Consider the following 16966-nt stretch of genomic DNA (forward strand, 5'->3'; position numbering starts at 1 on the left):
CTAGTGGTAAAGAACCCTCCTGCTAATGCAGGAGACATTAGAGACATGTGTTTGATCCCTGCATCAGGAAGATCCCCTGGAGAAGGGAATGGCAGTCTACTCCAGTATTCTTGCCTGGAGAATCCCATGGACAGAGGAGCCTGGCGGGCTACAATCCATAGGGCTGGACACATCTGAAGCTACTTTGCACACATGCATGCATGTGCTTTTATATATGATACATCTGAAGAGAAGTTGTAAGGCATACGTAAGAGAAGAATCACTGCACGTATCTAGACTGTGCCTCACAGATCAGATCTAACCAAAAGGAGTTACATTTAAGATCAGAAAAGGATTAAGATGGCTTTGTGTTTTGTTTGCATTTTGTGTCAGATCTTAGTATGGGAAAGCACCTTAGAGGCTATCTAATGACTTTATCTAGTTTAATCCCCTAAATTTACAGTTGAGGACACCAAGACGGAGAAAGCTGAAGTGACTTGCAGCTATTAGTGGAGAAACTGGTCTTCTAACATCTAAACTTCTAGTTCCCTTATACTGGATGTCTTCTCTTTGAAAGGCTAAATAATTCCATTTGAGGTGGGTGCCCCAGCTACTGATTTTCTGGGCCAAGGACCCCAGGCTTGAGATTACAGATGCAGAGAGGGAAGCCCCCTCTCAGAAGCAAAGGATAATGATCAGACAGTGGGCTTAGCAGAAACTCTTGCATGAAGCCAGCTTTGTCCTTAGCCAAGCAACACATTTTGGCTCCATGTGGGCCCGCTCTGACTTTCCCAATCTGCCCTTCACAGGCCAGTGCAGCAGTGACCTGTTCCAGTCCACGCACAACGTCATTGTCAAAACTGAACAAACCGGTGAGTCGTGGTAGATAAAGGGAGCCAACGTGGGAAGCAAAGGTCTGGGGAACACAAGTTGGGAGGGAGTGTGAGGGAGAGTGTGGGAGCAGGATGGAGCCGGTGTTCGGGCAGGAAATCCAGGGATGCCTCTTCCCTGGCTGTCTCCAATGGGCCACCCACCCTGCCACAAATCTCATTCCTTGCCCTTGGGACCATGACCGCCAACTCTTTCTGACTTCTAGACTGGGGGTGAGCCTAATTCCTCCCACACGTCTCTGCTTCCCGTGGTTGGTCAGGGGCGCATCCAGGCTCTGATCCAGGAGCCCAGAAAAATGCAGAGTCTAAGTGGGCATCCTCCTCACTGCAGAGAGTCAGGGGGTTGGACTTGGCCAAGTCAGGAGAAGCAAGAGGAGAGAAGAGGAAGCATCAGTGTCTCCTCTCCCTCTTCTCCCTTGAAGGGAGTGTGTTTCATCAAGAAGAGGAAGCACCGGCCTGGGTGTCGTAGTTACTCTATGACAGACAACAACAGGCGTACGAGGTAACCCAGCAAGGAGAGAAGGTGTTACCCCAAGAGACTGGGCTTGAGGAGAGATTGGGGACCTTGGAGTTTCTGTAAGGATGTCCAAGCAGCTGTGGAACCAACTCCTGCTTTAAGAGCATTTTCAGACAAAAGCTGATGTTCTGAGCTCCGAGTAGAGTTTGCGGCCCCAGAGCCATTACTTTCATTTTGTACTCCTCCTTCTGCCCGATCATCCCTCCTTTCTCTGTCCTGAACTCTCTCTCCTGGGGACTTTCTGTCTCCCCACCTCCCCTCCAGGGGACCTGCAGAGAACAGTAACTACCTCCAGAAGTTGTGTCCCAGAGCCTGGTATCAATCAGAGTTTCCTGGCATATTGCCCTTCTATGACCTCTTAGTCTAGAGAACTCTGCAAGTCGCCCAAGTCCACAGGAACTGCCCCTGCCCCAGGGTCCCTCCCCATGCCCACATCAGCGAGAATATGGGCCACATGGGCCAACCACAGTCGGCCACAGGCCTCCCTGAGGCTTGCGTGCCAGTCACCAAGGACAGAATTTGACCTGGGGTGATTTGTGAGTCACTAGGGGCAGAAACTGGCCCCATGCAGTTATTTACTCTTGTATAAGGGGGCTGGTCTACCATTATTAAAGAAAAAACAATAGCTGCTAAGCATGTTAATTAGGTTTTCCAGCCCTGCCCTTCCCCCTCCACCCCCCCTCTCCACGCCACCCCAGAGACCAGGGGTTGAGTTACCCTGATGGTTTGTGCTTTATGGGCCTGACTGCCTTAGAGGCAAGAATAGAACTTGGCCAAGAGGATGGTACCCCCTCACCTCTAACCCCCGCTATTGACCAGACAGATAGCCCCAGTGCAAGAGCCAGGAGGTGGTACCAGAGAGGTCCCAAGTACTTGACAATTCCTCCTCGACCATCCAGACATTCTTGTGGTGCCAGTTCAGGAAAGCTGAGCTGAAGGGTGGGGAAGAAGGTGCACCCTGGGAGGAGGGGAGAGGAGGCTCATGCAGGGGCCAACACCCCCAAACCTCTTTTGGTTCAGTTTGTTTTCAGAGACAACAACAGGTGTACGAGGCAACCCAATGAGGAGAGAGGGTGTAACCCCAGGAGACTGGGCTTGGGGTGCCCAAGCACGTAGCTATTAGTTCAAATACCAGCTAAATCCCTATGTCGTAAACAAGAGGACTTAGCCAGTGAGTCAGGTTTTACACCATTTATGCTATAAAAACAAAATGAAATTCGGCCAGTGGCTTACCACCCCAGCCCTGAAATTCAGATGCTGGGCAGGAGGGAGCTGAGGGCATCTCCATCTGTGAGGAGGGGAGAGCAGGAAGTTCCTGGTGAGGATGAGGTGACAGCTCCTGCCAGATTGCTCAGCTCTTGCCCGGCCAGGAAAAAAAGAGATCTTCTGTTGGAGATCAGCCCAGATGTGGGGGGTGTGTAGGAGTTGGGCTGCTTTTGGGGTAGGTGGAGGGGAGTTTCCTTCGAGTCTGAAATCTAAAGAGTCAAGAGATGTGCTTATCCAGTACTCTGAAGAAAGAAAGAACTTCTTTTCCAAGATGAGGCAATGAAGCCCTACTCTTTTTTTTTTTTTTAACTTTTTATTTGGTATTGGGACAGAGCCGATGAACAATGTGATAGTTTCAGGTGAACAGTGAAGGGACTCGGCCACACATACACATGTGTCCCTTCTCTCCCAGACCCTATTTCCATCCAGGCTGCAACGCAACACTGAGCAGAGTTCCATGCGCTATACAATAAGTCCCTGTTAACTACCCATTTTAAATACAGCAATGTGTACATGACCTTCCCAAACTCTCTAACTATCCCATCCACTCCTGGCAACTATAAATTCATTTTCTAAGTTTGTGAGTCTCTTTCTGTTTTGTAAGCTCATTTCAGATTCCACATATAAGGGATGTCATACGGCATTTCTCCTTCTCTGTCTGCCTTACTTCACTCAGTATGACACTCTCTAGGACCATCTGTGTCGCTGCAAGGGGCACTATTTCATTCTTTTCAATGGCTGAGTAATAGTCCATTGTATATATGTACTGCATCTTCTTTATCCATTCTAATGAGGTTCTACTCTTAAAAGCTGTTTATTTGATTCGGTTACAATCTCCTCTTCTTCTCTTCAGTTTTATTTTGAAAATTTTATGTCCACCCCTTAAGACTATTGGAGATGTCCTGGAGGGAGGGAGCTGTCACCCAACTTAAGAGTTTCACTCTGGATTTTAGCAATAAAGATTCCATGATAAGACTGAGCAGATTTTTTATGAAAGAAACATAATTAATTCTCCCAGGAAGATATTATTTGGAAAAGATGCTCATTCATCATGAAATTTTTTGTCCTTACCATTTTTTTAAACTAGTATAAAAGTATTCCGGTGACAGTACAGTAGAATGTATGACAATGCCAGGCCCCTGAGCTCCCCCACCCCCACGTGCAGACTGGAAACATCCCCAGGAAAGCACTGGTCTAGGAGAGGATCCCACTGTTGCAACTGCTCTCACGTCCCTCAAAATGCAACCGGTGTAGAACACCTGGATGAGGCTGTAACAAAGTCCATCTCCCCCAGGGCGCTGGAAGAAAAACTGGGCTAACATTATCGTAAATCAACACGTGACTGAAGTAGAATCTGATCTCTTCTCTCTGAAAGCCACCTTCTTGTCCCACACCTTTTTGATAAAGAACAGTGAGTAAAAACAGGCAAACTCCCCACTTGGGGAAGGTGACTGCTGACATTTCCATTTTCTGTCCTTTGTAGACCCTTCCATCATGAACACCTGGAAAGAAGAAAACTATTTATACGACACCAACTATGGTAGCACAGTAGGTAACTAACTCCCCAGCACTTAAGACCCCCTTTACATTCTGATTCTGTTTTTCTCAAAGCCAAAACTTTATGTTGTAAGGAGGGGAATCTTAATATCCCTTACGTTTTCACTGCCACAGATTTGCTGGACAGCAAAACTTTCTGCCGGGCCCAGATCTCCATGACAACCACTGGTCACCTTCCCATTGGTAAGTTGTCCTGACACCCAAGGCTGAGTGTACCTCATACAAGCGCTTACTGAGAATTAACGAGAATTACCAATGTTATACATTTCCAGCTTTGCTGGGGTCCTTCCCAGTGAAGGTCTGGGAAAGGTTTATAAAATAACTGCTTTTGAGACCATATTTATCTATTGAAAATGATCATCAAAGATGCCTCTAGAAAAAGTGTTTTCCTCCTGTGAATCCAAATCACTCTCTTGTGACAAGAAAAACCCTCTTTTCAATAAAAACTTGCTTTTGTGAAATCATGTGATAAAATTATTAAGTGGGTATATTAGGGGAGAAGGCTCTATTTAATTTTCAACAAGCTGTCTTTGGCTTTAGAAAAAGAATGTCTCAGAGTGGAATCCAGAAGTCAGTGAACTTAGGAAGATGGTCTCTGGGTTGAAGGTGCAGGAAAACTTCTGCACCTTCACTGAAAACTGAAGTGAGTTTCACTTCTGCTGAAAACTTCTAGAACCTTGGGAATCATGGGTCAGTTTTAAAGTCTGTGCTTGAAGGCTCATCAGGACTCTCTAATCAGTCAGACCACATGCACATTATGAGTTATGTTCATATTAGTTGTGTTCGAGATTGGATGTGTCTGGAGGCTATCCGTGACTCAGTCAAAGTCAAAATGAGTGAGAGGGTTGGTCTGTTGGGAGTCTGGGAGAGGGGCTTTCAGATTATTACTCTTCATCCACTTACAAATAGATCCATTGGTAGGAATGAGCGCACTGGGAAGGTGAAGAGATGGTTTCATGCCAACTCTTGATCTAATTGCAAACTTGTGGCTCTGTCTGGCTCTGTAAAATAGAGCTTAGACCTGTTACAAGTGACTCTATCTTTTCCTGGAACTTAATTTGGGGCAGCTTCAGAACTGGGATTTAAAAAGAGTGTTTGTGAAAGGCAAGAGTCAAACAACAACCCCTTCTCTCTCTCTCTCTCTCTTTTTTTTTTTTTTTTGGCTTTTGTTGAGTGTGTTTTTGAGAACTGAAAAAATGAAAGCTTTCAGTTTGAGGTTTTGTTCAGTTCAAGCCCCTTGAATGAGACAGGGCTGGGAGCCAGGGTAAGTGCTTCTGGAATCGAGGTGAAGAGCGAAGGCTGATTCATTTTTTGATTTCCCCCTCCGGAGCCCCGGTGGCCCATCCCATTGTCTGTCACTCTAAATATCTGCTGAAATTAGGGAACTAGATCAAACACTGGAAGCGTTCTGTGGTGGATTTGCCATTCTGGAGGAATTGAGCCAGTCAGGGTAAAATTTTGTTGTCACTCAGTTAAGACTAAGGTTTTCAGAGCTGAAGAGACCACCCTCGTCACCCTCTGACTTCCTGCCAACTTCCTAAGGTACTGATCCCATGTCCTGAGTCTTTGGCTTAGGGCAGAAGATTGCAACTAAGAATGAACTTAAACCAGCCACTTCCCGAGCCTCAGGGGTAGTTAGATCTCGAGGCACCGGGGGAACCAAGAGCAGTCCTCACAGCTCTGCTGCCCTCACGCCGGGCGACCTGGCTCTCTTTTGCATCTGACTTACCTGCTAGAATCTCAGAATCAATAGGGACCAATGTCTGTTTTCATGTTTGTGGGCTTCCCTGGTGGCTCGGGGATAAAGAATTCACCTGCAGTGCAGGAAGTGGAGGAGACATGAGTTTGATCCCTGGGTGGGGAAGATCCCGTGGAGGTAACGGGGAACTCACTGCCTTCTGAGTTCACTTACTCAACTTTTGAATAGTCCTTAAAATGAGCTTTATAAATCTACTCTCCTTCACATCCCTTGATTTTTAAAAAAAAATTTTTTTTAAGTTGATATGTTGTATTTTCATTTTTATTCAGTTCAAGAAATTTCCTTTCTTTTTTTCTGGTACTGGTCATGTGGGGATCTTACTTCCCTGACCAGGAATTGAACCCATGCCCCCTGCAGTGGAAGTACAGAGACATAACCACTGAACGGCCAGGGAAGTCCCTTCATTGATTCTTAATCTCTTTATCCTGGATTCCTATCCTGAAATTGTAACAGGCTGAAAAAAGAGATAAGCCATTCAGGAGCTCTATCAGAATGATCACTTAATCAATTCAGTGTCTGGGTTGGTAAATTCTTTGGGGTAACAAGCCCTCCAGGTAGAATAGTTAATTACAGCCTTGTAAGGATCAATCCCTTTCAGAATAGTTTAGTCTCTACTCAATGGGACCAGGACCCCCTCACCCTGCCGCAACCCCCGAGCCCTGCCCCAAAGACCTGTCATTCGTCCGAGTCTTCAAATTTCCAGCTCCCATGAAATGGAGGGCAGTTAAGTATCTTTATGTGTGTTAATGCAAGTTACAAGCCACACCGAGGCGAGGCCACACATAAACTGATGCCCTCACTGATAAACACAGGTGGGGAAGCGGCCGTGTTTTGATTTCTCTGTCATCTGCTCATTTCATAAAATGGCTGCCGCCAGTGTTCCTGATCTGCCCGATAGTCCTCAAGCCAATCATGCCAACGCAGGCTTGATGTGTTTATTCACCGACTCGCTGAGCCTAGAGCGCGGGTGGCATGGTCTATTATAACACTGAAATTTGTATATCCCGTAAAGAAATGGCTCACAGCTGAATCATATGCAAATGTTTCTAATCTTTGCTTCTTGCGAAGCAACTTAGCTGAAGTCATGCTCTGGAGCTCTTCATAAACTTGTGCCTTGGTGCTGCCTCGGTCCAGACTGGACCTTGGCCTGAGGTGCCTGGAAGCAGAGCAGGAGAAAACCAAGCTGGACAACTTCCTCAGAGCAAACTATTATTTTATAAGGATGAGTCACTTAACCACACGGCTAACTTCAAAGGTTCTGACTTTTATTTGAGGGCCAGGGGAAGAGCCAGGGGGAGAGGCCATCATATTAAGGTGAAGTTTCAGATCAAAAGACTTTAGTGCTGAGGCAGGTGGGTGATTCTACAGCTTGCCCCCCACACACTGGGGACTAGAAGAGGCTGGAAGAAATTCGAGTTTTTTTTGCCTGTGGCTGCATATTCTTCCATACGATGATGGTCACATTTCTATTGAGGGCTTTTTTTTTGGCTGAAGTTCTTCCTTAAGATGGATGGAAGTCTAGCTTGGGTAAATGGTTGACATCTTAAAGAGAACATTTCCTCTTGGTGTAGCTGGTCTGGGGGTTCTTAATCTGGAATCCATGGACAGCTAAATGACCCACAAACTCCTGAAACTGTTACAGAATTTCATGAGTGTACACACACATATGTGCCTTTTTCTGGGGAGAGGGTCCAAGGTTTCCAGTTTATTCATAAAGTACTTCAATCTCCCAAAGTAATTGATTCTTGCATTACATGTGCTTGCAACCCCTAAGTAAGGATCGAGGCCAATAAGCTGAGAGACACTTACACTTGGGTTTTTCTGACTTCAACCCTGGCTCTGAAATAATGGCCCTGCACCACTCCTGGATGCCATTTGAAAATAAGCTTTGCTTGTGGCCTGCTGGGTAAATGCCACTCTTTGTCTACAGAACAACGTGGCCCTGTCAGAGTGATGCATCACTTGGAAACCGGGGTGGGTGCCAACCTGTCGCAATATTGTCACATCCTGATGGGATGTCGCAACCTCACTGCGAAACCTACAGAGAGAGAGAGTGGAGTCTCCTTGCATTTTCTGTGAATTTGTTTTTCCAGGTTTCAGAGAAATCTGAGTCAGGTGCAAACCCTCCTGCTGACATTGTTGTAGTGGGGAGGGAGTCGGGGGGTGAGTGGAGGGTGGCGGTGCATTTAACCACCAGAAAAAGAGGTTTCTCTTCTAACCAGATCTTATTAAAACTCTTTCATCCATCGCACCACGACTTTCAAGCTGCTGGGAGTTCTGAGTTGTGACAGTCTGGGTGCTCAGATAGGTGAATGTGTCTATGCACGTTGGGAAATACAGAATCATCAAATTGGAATGACTTCTCCCCACTGGCTAGAGTGTTGCAGAACTGAACCTGATTCTTGGCAGGGAAGGCATTTATGAAATCTGTTATGTGGCACCATCTTTGTAAATGGCATAGAATAGTGCTTATGAGTAAAACCTCTGGATCCTGCTAGCACTTTCCTCATAGGGTTATTGTGTGAATCACATAAGGTGCTTCATGTAAAGTACTGATCACAGTGCCTGGCACATAGTAAGTGCTAAAGAAACAAGAGTTAGTCTTTACCATTTTCATTAGGATCTAATGATGTTCAAACCTTATTGAACAATGGACCACTCTTGACAATCTCGAATGCTTGGATCCTCTTCCTTTACCAGCAGTGTCGGTCTGATGAAAATGCTCTTGAAAGCCACACGTGGGTCAGCAAACCCTAAGTGAGGGAACTCTGATGTAATGCCCACAGAAGAGATGTGATATACTGGTCCAATTTCTTATCGGGATTGGCTACCACTTACAAGCAGCTCTGTATTCAAGTTGGCAGATTTTTGATGGTGGGATTTTTTTTTTTTGGTAAGATCTGCTTTAGTTCTCCTGATACTGGACATGCCCACTGACACAAACACACACACACACACACACACACACACACACTGCTAAGTCATTTAGTTTTCTTTTTAACAAGTTTTATTTCACAAATTTGCCTCTGTAATTTTCTCTTGTTGATAATCTCAAGGGTCACCATAATGAGTCATTTGTTAAACTAATTTGTGTTTCCACAGTCCACTGTGGCTCTCTGTGCTGAGCTCAGGCCAGTCAATGGCACCTTTGTCTGGCTGATTAAAATGTAACTTTGCATGCCAAAAAAGGCACTCCTTTGGCTTAAAAGTCATCTTTCTTTGTTTTAAATGTTTACATTTTGGTATTTCATTAAAAAAAAAAAAACTGATGACATAAATCCTTCAATGGCTTCTTATCTCTCACAGAATAAAAACTAAAATCCTCATAATATCCTATCAGGCCTTAGTGATCTGAACGCCACTGTTTCCCCTCTGCCCCTTGCTCACAGCCATACTGGCTTCCTTCTATTCTGTGCACATCAGCCTCAGGGTCTTTGCACTTCCTATTCTCAGGCACAGCAGGTTCTTCCACAAGTTCTCTGTGTGACTGTCTCCCTCACACCCTTCTGGTCCCCTTATCAGTTCTTCTGTGACCACCTTATATTTAATTGCGAATTATTCCCATTCCCACATGTCTACCCTTTTTTGCTTATCCTGAAATGTTTTCTCTGGAGCACTTATCATCTCTGCTCTGTTTTGATCATGACCAACTACATGAGCAGTGCCAGGCATGTAGTAGGTGTTTAATAAATCCTGATGAAATTAATGGACGAATGGAGATGACAATTGCAGGAAACAGGGAAATGAAGCAGTTCTCGTTGTCTTCTCTTTAGCAGAGTCACCTGATACGAAAAAGGAGCAAGACCACCCGACCAAGCCCCACACCAAAAAGCACAGTAAGTTGGCTGGCTTTCAGTTGCCTCCTGGCCGTTCCTTTCGTTCAAGTGGAGGGTTGCTGGAGGCCACCAGTTTTAAGGCAAACACTGCCTCTTCCTGCTGCCTGCATTTCTTCACCTCAGACTGGGTGGGGTGTGAAAAGAGAGGCATCACTTGCTGGCCAAGCAACCCCTCTGCAGTGGTTTCTCAAAGTAGAATTTCAATGGATATTTCCTCCTCACTCTGTTCTATTTGTTCTAACACTGAGACCTCTGTGAATGGGAACTTCTTACAGGCATGCGGTGGGCTATCTCCCTTTCTCCAGAAAATAAAAAAAAAAGGGATGGGGTGAGGAGAAAGGTGGGAAGAAACAGCTGAGGTATATTCTTTTTTTCTTTTGCTGAATGTTGGCTTCTTTCTTTTGTTGAGTTACTGTTTCAAGAAATATTGTTTATTCTTAAGCATCAGCAGTGCTTTTGTGGAGCTATATTTCCCCCAATAATAAAATCTTATGAAAGTGTATGAAATATCAGAGATGTGGAGTTGGTGGGGAAAAGAGATCGAGGTGGTATAATCTGGAAATTGTAGCGGTTGGACATCTTTGCTATCTGCTACTCCACGTCATCCTAAAGGACTGAAGGAACACAGCCTCGCTAATTGGGGCTTGGGGAGGGAGTTGTGTGTCACAAATCCAATGGGGACAGAATTGAATTTGGTTGCTAATGTCATTACAGTTGCTGTTTTATTTTCAGATTGACTCCCTCAACCCCCGTGAGACCCCACTGCAATATATTCTAGGCCTAAGAGTTCTAGAACCCTGTGCATTTGGCTGACACACAATTGTTGGGTTGCAGCCGTCAAATTGGTTGAGGTCCTATTAATAAATAAAAGTGGTTGAGCATTGTTCTCCTGGGAAGTAACAAGTTGAAATGAGTCCCCAGCAATCTGTCAACCATATTTTGAAGATACTCCCACTAGCCTAGGTGATCTAGGACTGATTTTTTACATTTGTTTTTTTTATTGAAATTGATTTACAATGTTGTGTTAATTTCTGCTGTACAGCAAGGTGATTCAGTTATATATATATATGTATATACACACACATTCTTTTTATTATTTTATTTATTTTTTACCAGAGGATATTGCTTTATAATATTGTGGTGGTCTCTGCTGTACATCAACAGGAATCAGTCATATCTATATCTATATATATCCCCTCCCTCTGCATCCTTTTTAAAAATATTTTTTCCATTGTGGTTTATTTATAGGATATCGAATATAGGTCCCTGTCCCATACAGTAGGACCTTGTTGTTATTCACTTTATCTATAACAGCTTACATCTGCTAACCCCAACCTCCCACTCCATCCATCCCCAAACCCCTTCCCCTTGACAACCACAAATCTGTTCTCTAGGTAAGGCCTATTCTTTTGTCTTGGCTTTGCCGCTAATTTGCTTGTGTGACTTTGGTCAAGTCAGTTAAGTTCTCCATGCTTCAGCTTTCTGACTTGTAAAATTAAAAAATTCTGCTAGTTCATTCTTAAATACTCAGTACTGGAGATGCTGTGACGTGGTGTCATAGGTGGCTAGCAAGGTATTGAGTATTTCTTACTTGATGGAAGATGTTTCAACTCTAGGCTTCCTCGAGCTGTTCTTCGCTGTGACTTAAGCTGTGAATAAACTCTTCTTTTCCACTTGGCCTCAGATCCGAGAGGGACTCACTTATGGGAATTCATCCGCGACATCCTGCTAAACCCAGACAAGAATCCAGGGTTAATCAAGTGGGAAGACCGGTCTGAGGGCATCTTCAGGTTCTTGAAATCAGAGGCTGTGGCCCAGCTATGGGGGAAAAAGAAAAACAACAGCAGCATGACCTACGAAAAACTCAGCCGAGCCATGAGGTTAGGAGTTTCACGTCTCCGAACATGATAAGACCACGTGACCATTTGTTCCCGCAGCCATCTTAATTAGACCAGGCCCCTTACGCAATGTCTTTTGTTACAGATATTACTACAAAAGAGAAATTCTGGAACGTGTGGATGGACGAAGACTGGTATATAAATTTGGCAAGAATGCACGTGGATGGAGGGAAAATGAAAACTGAAGCTGCTGACACCTCTGAACATAAAGCTAAATAACCCCCGAAATGATAACCAACCATGAAGTTCCCGGACGTAAATATTTCAAAGACTACTTGTTTTCTGATATTTATGTACCACGAGGGGGAAAAAATACATCTACTTCTAACAGGAAGAAGGAACATGACAGTTGATAAAATGATTTTGTTACTTTTGAAGTATGTCCTATATGGGGAACAAACGTACACAGTTTTCTGTGAAATATGACGCTGTGTCTGGTTGTAATTTTTGACTCTATTGTGAACTTTTTTTCTGCTGCAAGAAGGACAGAGTCTTGTGCTTCTTGTTAAGAGAAAGAAAAATAATCAGAGGGCATTAAATGTTTTTATATGCAAAATGATTTAGGAAAAGGTGACGTGTCCTCCACACGTAAGCATTCATGTGGCCTCCTCAAGTGAGGTGGATGTGGTCGCCAGGATGAACTTCAGGGTCTCAGATTGATGGGATGAACCAGAAGGATGCATGGGATGTTTACCTTGACCTTCAGGAGTGAGCGAGTGGAGACTGAGGACTTCCACAGTCCAGGGTGGACTGTAATCACTGCATAATCACATAACTTTCCTGTTTAAATCAGAGAAGAATAATGGTGCAGGGGGCTTTATACTCATTCAGGAATGATTTACCTGGGGTGAAGTCTATCTTCCCTCCTCCTTCTCGACTCATTGGTGAAAAACTTCAATTGCCACCTCTGCTTACTTTTGGTTATTTAAGAGAAGGTCTGGCCTTGGTTATTTTTATATTAATTGCTTAAAAAATAAGTGGGAAAAGGAGATGATGAGTTTTCTCTTGTATTCCCATTGTCTGTGGTTTCAAAATTGGCACAACTGACATTTTTTGGCTGAATTCTTCTTCGTTGTGTATTATTTTGGCTGTAGTGTGTGTTTTGAGATGTTTAGCATATCTATGACCAATACCTTCTATATGCCAATAGCACTGTGGTCATCAAAGTTGCGACAACCAAAAATGTCTCTAGACATTGCCAAATGTCCCGCAGGTTGGTTAGGTGGGAGGATTGCCCTTGACTGAGAACCACTGGTTTAGCCAGTCAAGATGAAGATGGTGATTTACTCTCAGAACAACAACAACAAAAATCCCTGGAGTGAAGACTTTAAAGTCAACTTATTTTTCATTTTTAAAATGTTGTGACAGTGAGTTTAAATCGCTAGAGGGACTTCTTTTCAGAACCCCAGATGAAAGCTAGAATCAGATAACTTAAACAAGAGCTAACAATACAACACATTTTCAGTAGAATGACAAAACAGAGAAAAAATAATATTGTGGAAGGGAACACAGAGGAGAGAGAGGGAGACCGACAGAGAGAGGTTAGTGCCAGGGAGACACATTCGCAGATATTGCTTCTTATAATCTTTCCTCTTTGGGATAACCTTCCTGTCGCATTTTAACTCATTCCAAAGTGAATGCTGTCTTGCCTAGATTTGGATCTAGAGGAATGTTAAAACAAACAAACAAAAAAAGACTTCCTTAGGAATAAAGGAAGAAGAAAGGATGGAAGAGGAAAACGAAGGATGGAAAGGAAGGAAGATGGAAGAGAAAGAAAGATGGAAGAGAAAAACAGAAAACTCAGTTCAGGAGCTGTGGCCAGGAAGGAGTTAGAGACTTTCCTCAGTATCTGTACTTTGACAATGCTGAGTAGCACCTCTGGAGGTGACCAAGTCATGCAGAAAGAAAAACAACTCAGTTGTACCTTCAGAAGGTCATTCATCTCACTAAGCTGTGTTCCAAGGTCACTGGCCATCATGGCTCTCATTAGAAGGATGATGAGCAGCACAAATCTGAGACATTCCCACAAGAAAGACAAACCTTGCTCTCCAAGCAAGGCTGTAGAACTGAGGCTTTCCCAGCAGTTGACCATACTTTCCACAGAAGAGATTAAACTTCCAGATATTTGAATTAATGTAAACATGTGAATGTTTGCATGTCTGTGTGTAGTTATTAAGAGACATCTGCTAATTTGCTCTCTGCTGTCCTCTGGCTTGGCCTATTCATCATCTAAGCTGCCTGGATCATTCTCTGAGCTCTCCCTTCCTCAAAACTGTAAGTTTCTCCTGTTCCTCCAAATTGGTCTTGGCTGTTTCTTCACCCTCTCTGTTGAAGAGCAACCCCTGCTAGGTAGTAAGTCTGGGATGTACCGACTGGAACACTGCAGATAATTAGCAGATTGTGTTATTTGTTGAAAGTGACGGTTTCTTGGCACCTGGTTCCTACTTAAATAGGTTGGCGTATTAAGTTCTCAGCATATATCTCTATTGTCTTGGCTTGAGTTTGATGCATTTTCTATGTGCTATTCGTGACTTGGAGAACTCAAGGTAATTGAGCCATGCCAACCTGGGGTGTGAACAGAATCTTTCCCACCCCAGTGTTGCAAGGGAGAGCAAAATCTCAGCAACAAGCCAGCCCCCTTCTTTTGGCAACTCACAGCTTCTCACTTGAGAAGCCCCCTTCTTTTGGCAACTCACAGCTTCTCACTTGAGAAGCTCTCATCTGAGCCAACACTCCTAAGATCACTACACATGGCCTCCTTAAACCCCTCTTACACTAAAGGCTTGGGCTCTTATTTTATTTTTGCATGGGAACCTGAGGAAGGAAATGTATTGCTAAGACTTTACTAGATTCAGATCATCTGGGGCCTCTAGATAATTGACTTGATGAAACGAGCAAAGCCCTGACCCCCAGCAATGTGCCTACAACTTCTGGAAGTTGCTTTCTGAGCAGCACAGACCAGGGCAGTGAGTTTTTCTTTGAAATGTGCTTGTTCTTTTTCAAACTCTTCTCTCGCTAGACTGTAAGCTCTGTGAGGGCAGGGATGATATCTTAGCAATACTGTTTTTTCAATACCTACATGAGATAGGTCCTTAGTAACTATATGATGAGGTAATGAATAAATGTCTTCTGGAAGACTCCTTGGATTGGGAGCCCATATCCATAATTGTGATATAAATTGTTTCTTTACTGGACAAAGAGCACAACAGCCAAAACTTCAAGGACTTACTATCTGTCAGATGAACATTTTCCTGTGAGGTTCTTTACTTTGCCTTCCTACCTGTGCTGAAATAAAACCAAAACAGGTTATTTGGTTCTGCAAATCAGCCTATGTTGTGTGAGAATTCTGTCACCTCACTGGGAACTGTGAGAATTACCTGGTATATGAGAAGCCAGTCATGAACCTTGAACCTGTCTTAAACGATGAAGATTATGAATGTTTATATGATGTAAATTTCTATTTAAGTGTAAAGCAGTTCTAAGTTTTAGTATTTTGGGGTTGGTTTGTATTTTTTTTCTTTTTGAAAAATATTGAGGGATCTTTTGATAAGGTTAGTCATGCATGTTAGATTTTAGTTTTCAAGTGTGTTGTTTTTCAAATGTATAAAATATAGGAGAAGTTAAAATAGTAAGAGAAAAAGGCAGTTATATTATTCTTCTATAGTTAAAAAAAGAAGTTTGTTGAGTGCCTACCTGTGTGCACAGCATGGAACCATCTTCGGGAGGAGTTTATCTAACTATATGGGGTGTAAGAAACTCCAGAGGAGCCCATGGAATGGCTACTTCCTGTGTGAAAGAAAGTACGTGAGCTGAATTAGCCTCAGCATTGCTTCTCAGGATTCCATTTCTGGAATAAGAGAGAGAACATTGAATAAAAACGTGTTGAGACTGGGTGTCGCAAACCACTGAAATGTGTAAGCCTTCATGAGTTTAGCTTAATTGGGGTTAATCTTTCTGTAACTGTCTACCTATTTCTTGCTTTTCTTCCCATCTGGCTTCTGGGTTGACATTTTTTGGGGAAGCAACCCTACTGCCGCTATTTTTTTTAACAATCAGAAACCTTGCCCTTGAAACTGCGTTAAATTAAAACTGAGTATTTCTGTTTTATGAAAGAATTATTTTTTTCAAAATACAGGGTTTTTTTGTTTGTTTGTTTGTTTGATGGGTCCCAGAAAACACTAATAAAAATTACAGAGACCAGCCTGTAACCGTGTGTTTGATGCTTCAACAAGCCATCCAAAACCAGGCTTAGAGGAATGCACTTAGTCTGTAGCAACACAACGTAGGCAGTTTCTGCATGTGTTTACTCAATAATCATCTACTGAGCATCTACTCCTACGGGCTGGGCATTGTCCTAGGCGCTGAATTACGGCAGAGAATGAAAGAGACAAAAAAATTCTGCTCTCGTGACATTTATGTTCTATTGGATGGAAACAGACAAGAAACAAGATATTGACAAACACAACATGGAGTATCAGAAGTGTAGTCAAGAGATGTACAGCAAGGAGTGGAGTAGAGTGTGCTGGAGTATGGGGGGGTGCTTGCAACTTTTGGCAGGGTTAGGAAAGATGGAAGGAAAGGAACCGTGGAGATAGCTGGGGCTGGCGGGGGTGGGGGAAGGGGATGGCACCCTATTGGAGGCACCTCAAATGCAAAGTTCCTGAGGTTCTTGACACCTGTTCCTGAGATATCCAAAGAAAAGGAGGGTAGTCTGTTTGCAAGATAGACTCAGCAATAGTAGGAAATAATGTTAGAGCTTGGAGGCCATGCTGAAGGCTCTAGTTTGAGTGAGATGGGGAGCCAGAGAGGAATGCCGTGCTCCATTGCTGGTTTGAAAGGGTCCTTCTAGCTGTTCTGTTAAGAATAAATTGCAGGAAGCCATTCAATGCTGAGTGTACATTCTTGGTGAAGGATGAACAAAGGGAGGCGGGAAAGACCACTGTCACATCCAGCTTTCCAATACCACACTTAAAAATATTTCCAGGCAGGACATGCGTTCTACCAGTTCATAGCATATTTCTCCTGGGGGTGCGGAGTCTGCAGTCCTTCAGTCACTTAAGTTCATAAGTCACAATGAAAATAACTTGGGGAAGAAGCAGTTGATCCCAGGAACTGGGATGTGTTCTTTGTATACATGATTGCATTTAATCTACATGCAATCTACATTGCATTTAATCTACTTGGCCCGCTTTATATAATTTCCATTTTTTTCCTGTTATATATAAATATTATCTTCAATTTTCAACTGAAGGAAATGAAGGTCA

The 16966-nt window shown here is 43.6% G+C and overlaps 1 protein-coding gene across 5 annotated transcripts in view; it reads left to right on the forward strand.

The window, feature by feature from the left end:
* Positions 1–16966, forward strand: part of EHF (ETS homologous factor) — an 87487-nt gene that overhangs the window by 27340 nt on the left and 43181 nt on the right. For 4 of the 5 annotated variants that reach the window (XM_061381107.1, XM_061381109.1, XM_061381108.1 and 1 more), the window contains 6 exons: positions 789–851; positions 4136–4204; positions 4324–4392; positions 9742–9804; positions 11489–11684; positions 11788–15902. In XM_061381107.1, coding sequence (XP_061237091.1) covers positions 789–851; positions 4136–4204; positions 4324–4392; positions 9742–9804; positions 11489–11684; positions 11788–11887 — 560 coding nt within the window. In that variant the 3' untranslated portion in view covers positions 11888–15902. Of the gene's footprint in view, positions 1–788; positions 852–4135; positions 4205–4323; positions 4393–9741; positions 9805–11488; positions 11685–11787; positions 15903–16966 lie in introns of those variants that run through there. The other variant, XM_061381110.1, reaches the window with a different exon arrangement.

This window comes from Bos javanicus, chromosome 15 (assembly GCF_032452875.1).
Source record: "Bos javanicus breed banteng chromosome 15, ARS-OSU_banteng_1.0, whole genome shotgun sequence".
Lineage (NCBI taxonomy): Eukaryota > Metazoa > Chordata > Mammalia > Artiodactyla > Bovidae > Bos > Bos javanicus.